The sequence below is a fragment of the Heterodontus francisci genome, chromosome 47, assembly GCF_036365525.1.
Source record: "Heterodontus francisci isolate sHetFra1 chromosome 47, sHetFra1.hap1, whole genome shotgun sequence".
Lineage (NCBI taxonomy): Eukaryota > Metazoa > Chordata > Chondrichthyes > Heterodontiformes > Heterodontidae > Heterodontus > Heterodontus francisci.
The window spans coordinates 11,530,193-11,536,192 of record NC_090417.1 but is presented as its reverse complement, the minus strand read 5'-3'; the positions used below and the strand labels follow the sequence as shown (position 1 = coordinate 11,536,192).

General features: G+C 41.1%; 1 protein-coding gene across 1 annotated transcript in view; it reads right to left on the bottom strand.

Annotated features, from left to right (window-relative positions):
• Positions 1-373: 373 nt before the first annotated feature.
• LOC137357242 (receptor expression-enhancing protein 1-like) overlaps positions 374-6,000 on the bottom strand; it is a 38,067-nt gene continuing 32,440 nt past the window's right edge. Inside the window, exon 8 of the mRNA XM_068023427.1 lies at positions 374-3,135. Within this exon, the coding sequence (XP_067879528.1) occupies positions 3,067-3,135 (69 nt within the window). The 3' untranslated portion in view covers positions 374-3,066. The remainder of the gene's footprint in view (positions 3,136-6,000) is intronic.

Sequence of the window (6,000 nt, the reverse complement as noted above, 5' to 3'; positions counted from 1 at the left end):
TCCAGGTTGAACTGTCAAGTCTAATCTCCACCAGTGAAAAATAACCTTTGCATGCTCTTGTGTGAGAAGTGCTGCATAAATTTAAGTTCTTGGGTGCAGAAACCAATTGTCAACTTCCCAAGTTGATGGTCTTTCCTTTTAATGCCTCACAGGTTTGATAGTTACTGTTATATTGCCAACTGGTGGTCCAGCAGACAGTGCTTAGCCAGTTGAGTTAAGAATGTCTCACCTGAGTACTTGTCCTGGAACTTGAAATCATGACCACAAGGCGAAGGTACCAAGACGGAGAAGACAGCTGCCAGAATTACACCAGCTGTTGCTTTAGAGATCAATAACAAATGAAACTGGACACAAATTAAAAACACCAACCAACTAATAGCCAACAATTTTATTGTGAAAACAACATTGACTTTTTAAAAAGAAAAGACCCACTTAAAAAAGATTAAGAAACAAATCAACACCATACAACAAAAGCCAGTAGAAATGTGGATATCAGGAGGTACAAACAGGAGGATTTTATGTGACAATTTCAGTTCCCTGCATTTTGTCAAGTCCATGATTACAGTGAGAGGAGCTTGCAGTCAACTCCCCCAACATTTCACAAGAAAGTCCACTTGAAACGCAACCTGCTCTTTTCTCTTCATCTTCAAGGATTTTTCGTGACAGCCCAAAGCAGTTCATCAATTCAACGGAAATGCGTTTAAGACATCAACTCAACACATTTCTAGCCATAACTTGTATAATAATGTAAACAGTTCAGTGTTTTTCTTCTTCCACATGAAAATATATAGCAAAGGAACCATGTGAATCTGTAGTAATGGAAGGAAATATGGTGCACTTCAAAATGGTAACCTGCTGGATTGTCCTCATTGCACATTTTATCAGTGCCCACACCTGGGGGTGTGCTGCTGCTGCAGAAGCTACAAACTCATCACATGGACCATTACCATCACCTGAGGTTCAAAGCTTTATAATAACCAAGAACTGTTCAGTGTATTATTTGTCAGACTGCAGAACTTCTGTTCAGATAAACAGTACAGCTTGACATTGCCTAAATACTACAAGTAGTTATTTTTTGTTTCAGTCCCATTTTTGTTTCCCCAGGTCCAAGTTAGTCAACAAAGGTAGAATGGCAGCATTTTTCCAAATTAGAACGCCAGTTCTTATTTTTCAGTACTAACATTTAGTTGCAAATAATCTCTCAAACCACCTTCATGCAATAAACAGAAAATGCACCAATTTAACCCAACTTCAACGATCTGAATGCAAATCACCTAGTTAGGAGCAACTTGAGGAGTCATGGCTGCAAATCATTGAGATTTGCTGTGAGACGTTAAACAGTGTCGAATGGAAACTTGGCAGTGAGATGAGAGAAAAGCAACTTGGAGAGGTTTCTGTGTGATTTTAAACTGGAAAAGAGAGCAGATGCTCCTTTCACCAATTATGAGATAGTGGATATTAGATTGCAGCCTCATTATCTGCTTGAGTATCTAATGTGCAGATTTTCCAGTTGGTGTGACATTTGTACCTAGTTTTATGGGTATTTCTGTGTTAACAGATGCTCTTATTGTGCGTGGAAATTTTTGACAAACTGAAATGACCCAATGCACTGACATTCTAACACAACACAAACGAGTACTGAAATAAGCTGGAGCACATCACAAGGAATTTCTTTAGCAGTCTGGGGAAGATGATGATTCTCAGGACCTGAAGCTATGCTGAATGCTATCAACTGCCTGAAGGAAAAGCCAAGTGTGTGGGCAGTCTCTTTGGTTAGATTATTGCACCACGGGCCCTCCCCCACTGAAAAGTAGAGAACGATATATTGATAAGTTTTGAGCTACTTAAAACAATTTCAAAATTTGAGCTCTAAATGAAAGCACAGGGCCACCTCCACAGCTGCCATGTGGCAACATCCCAGAACTGCTCCACCCAGCACAATGTGGTTTACTTTGGACTGATCCACCATGCCCAGCTGGGAGTGTTATTACTTCAGAATCATCTCGCTCCAACTCAGCTGTGAGGATGGCTCAAAATTTCAGTCCCACGATTTTCAAAGGTGCTGTTCTGGGAAAGCTCATGGTCAAGGTCAACACCAAGTGGCTGGCACTTGTTATTTGAGGGACAGGTGAAATTGGAAAATGTTAATTCAACAAAAATATTTCTTTGTTGGAAAATATATTGAAATTCCATGTGGATGAAAGTAGATTTAATGTTAACAGCTTCTCAAATTTCCATCCACTTGAAGCTTCACTCAACTCAGACCTGCACTATTGACACCGTTAGACACTTCAGCACAAAACACAAAGTTCTCTTGTACAATCAAGCAAATTGAAATGACAGGAGGCCCTTCATTTTGATAGAGCAGTATTTACATTTCAAATAAATAAATATGGCGAGAAAGAATTGTAATTCATCTGTTACATTTATCCCACAGGCAGCAATATTTCCATTATCACACTTGTAAGAAGATCTAAACATTAAGAGCAGCTTTAACTTTTAATATCTTATAGTAGTGTCAATTCAGGCATTCTCAGATGCCATTAAATTGAAAGCGTGGCTAACTTCAACAGTGATGACAGGAGCCATTGCAAGCTCATGAACATAGTTTTCTCTTCCCAAGCAAACTAAAAATAATCCCCAATATGGCATGCTGATATTTGGAATCTAACAAAGGGGAGTTCCAGACTCCTTTAGAACCACCCACGCCAAGTATTTCCAAAGAAACGGGAGAAAACAGACTTGTTAAAAAAAAAACACGCATAAGATGCCCTTGCACAATCATATGTTAATTCACTTACACTAGGCCTCAACACTCTTGGGCTGAAGAAGAGCTTTTATGTCTTTAATGTTGGTCCAACCTGTGGTACCATTGTCTGCAGGACACTTACCCTTTTAAAAAGGGCCATGTAACAACATGGAAAAATATTTTACCCACTTTCACAAGGTAAGATTTGGCTACTTGAGAACAGCCTGTGATTAAAAATAGCAGTGGTGAATTTTACCCATCAACTTTGTGCAGCTCAGTGATGGTGAAGAAAGTTGAAATGCTCTCTCTCTTGGACTTCATAAAGTGTCAAAATTAGACTGCATAGCCTTCTTCTTTGCCCTAACTTTTACTGGTTTCATCACGACCTGGAAACAAAATTTCATTTTTTAGATAATAGGCAAACTGGATTTTTTTCATGTTATAAATGATCTAACAGTATCCCATGCCCTTGTTTTGACTCATAACTTGTGTGTCGGGTGTTTGCAGGAGCAACTTACTCTGAGCAATCCGCACTGTGTTACCAAAGTGCTTCTTATCTTCAAGATTTTATTTTTTTGAAGCCTCCTTAAACATGAGAAAATTCCATAGATGCTTTTTTAAAAAAAAACAAGTTCAACAAAATGACACGAGACATTGTTGGAAAAACACCTGTGCTGGAAGTCTTGTGCTTTGGGCTCCGAAAAAAACAGAACCCTTGGTGACCAGGGGAAAAATAGTTACAGAAAAACCACCTCAAGGTTTATGGAGGTCAGGAGATCGACACTCTGGGGTTGGGGCATTGTTTTCAGTTTAGTTGGGGTGTTAACTGCTCGAAAACAATCGGTGCTTTTTCTGGCAAGGAAAAAGAAACCACCCAGCTCACCACCTTCGCTACCTCTTGGCAGAAATCCTGCGAAGATCCCGTGTGGGAGAGCTAAAATTCATGGTGCTGCAAAGCTTCCGAGAAGCTTGAAAAAATCCTGTGATTCATGTGTACTCTGGCACAAAACCGTCATGCCACATTTCTCCAAGAAAGCCTACTAAAATAATTCCTGCCATCTACACAACCGACTGCTCCTGCAATGATGCCCAGTGACCGTCTCCAAATATCCGGACACGAGACCAAAAATGGGACAACTGACTATCTTCCATATCTTGTATTATTTTGCCTTTTTTTTTTGTACTAGATCTCTGTAGAGAGAACTTATGTATTTTTTTTGTGTGTGTGTTTAAGTGTAATTGGGCTCTTTTAAAAAGGGAACTTGCACATTTCAAACTGTTTTGTCATTTTGTTGTTTCTTGAAGCAACCTGGTTAGTGTATTTTATTCTGCGATTTAAAAAAAGCATATGATTGGCTGCACCGGAAGCAGGGTAAACACTAAAATATACGTTATGACCTGTGGAACTAGAAAAGACAGTGCACTCCTCCCACCTCGGTTCTAACAACTGATTGAACAGTTGAAGCAGCATCTGGATTTTTAAAACAAAGTTAGCTTAGCTGGCAGCTAGCAGAGGCATTGCAAGTAACCTCTGTATCGCAAAGTTTTGGGGGGGGGGGGGGTGGGGTTATGCAGACTGACCAAAAAGCAACGAACATTCAGCAGGATTCTTGCTCCAAATTATACTCCAGTGAACCTTGATGAATGTTCATTTGCAGAGACCTTCACAGGAGATGAAGAAACTTGGCCCAACAGTGGAAGACTCCACCTCGAATAATATCAAACTGGGAGAGAGACAGTCGAGAGGATTAGAGTTACAGCTGCCAGGAAGGGACAAAAGTAGAGGTGGTGCTGAGTGGTGGGGAAAGAGGCGGGGGCAGTGGGGTAAGAAAAATGGTTTAAAATACTTGGATTATGTATAATTTTTGATTTGAAAAAGTGATTCATGGTTAAACATACAAAAAAAAATCAATTTTTTTTTAAAAAGGGCTTCTTGGAAACCTGTTCTCCAGCACAGATTGCAATTCAAGTCAAACTGAATGCAGTTCTCATTTCCATCCACTCGGGGCCCTCAAAGCATCACAGAAAGCAACCTGCAGCACTTCAATTTTAAGAAGTCTAAATTTGAAACATATTTGGAGCTTTGCAAATTAAATTTGTAGTGAAATTCATTCAATAACAAGGGGAAGGGTACAGCTGCAAAAAAAAAAACCAATCTAATTCACACCAACGAAGCTATGAAAGACATGATGACAACGTGAACCTGACAAGCAGAAACCTGGTTTAAAGTGTGTCTACTTCAACGCCAGGAGCATCCAGAATAAGGTGGGTGAGCTTGCAGCATGGGTTGGTACCTGGGATCTGGATGTAGTGGCCATTTCGGAGACATGGGTAGAGCAGGGGCAGGAATGGATGTTGCAGATTCCGGGATTTAGATATTTCAGTAAGAACAGAGAAGATGGTAAAAGAGGGTGGGGGTGTGGCATTGTTAATCAAGGAGAGTATTACAGCGACAGAAAGGACGTTTGAGGACTCGTCTACTGAGGCAGTATGGGCCGAGGTTAGAAACAGGAGAGGAGAGGTCACCCTGTTGGGAGTCTTCTATAGACCTCCAAATAGTTCCAGAGATGTAGAGGAAAGGATAGCGAAGATGATTCTCGACAGGGGCGAGAGTAACAGGGTAGTTGTTATGGGGGACTTTAACTTTCCAAATATCGACTGGAAATACTATAGTTCGAGTACTTTAGATGGGTCTGTTTTTGTCCAGTGTGTGCAGGAGGGTTTTCTGACACAGTATGTAGACAGGCCAACCAGGGGCGATGCCACATTGGATTTGGTACTGGGTAATGAACCCGGCCAGGTGTTAGATTTAGATGTAGGTGAGCACTTTGGTGATAGTGATCACAATTCGGTTAGGTTTACCTTAGCGATGGGCAGGGACAGGTATATACCGCAGGGCAAGAATTATAGCTGGGGGAAAGGAAATTATGATGCGATTAGGCAAGATTTAGGATGCGTAGGATGGGGAAGGAAACTGCAGGGGATGGGAACAATCGAAATGTGGAGCTTATTCAAGGAGCTGCTACTGCGTGTCCTTGATAAGTATGTACCTGTGAGGCAGGGAGGAAGTTGTCGAGCGAGGGAGCCATGGTTTCCTAAAGATGTTGAAGCTCTTGTCAAGAGGAAGAAGGAGGCTGATGTTAGGATGAGACGTGAAGGCTCAGTTAGGGTGCTTGAGAGTTACAAGCTAGCCAGGAAGGATCTAAAGGGAGGGCTAAGAAGAGCAAGGAGAGGACACGAGAAGTCATTGG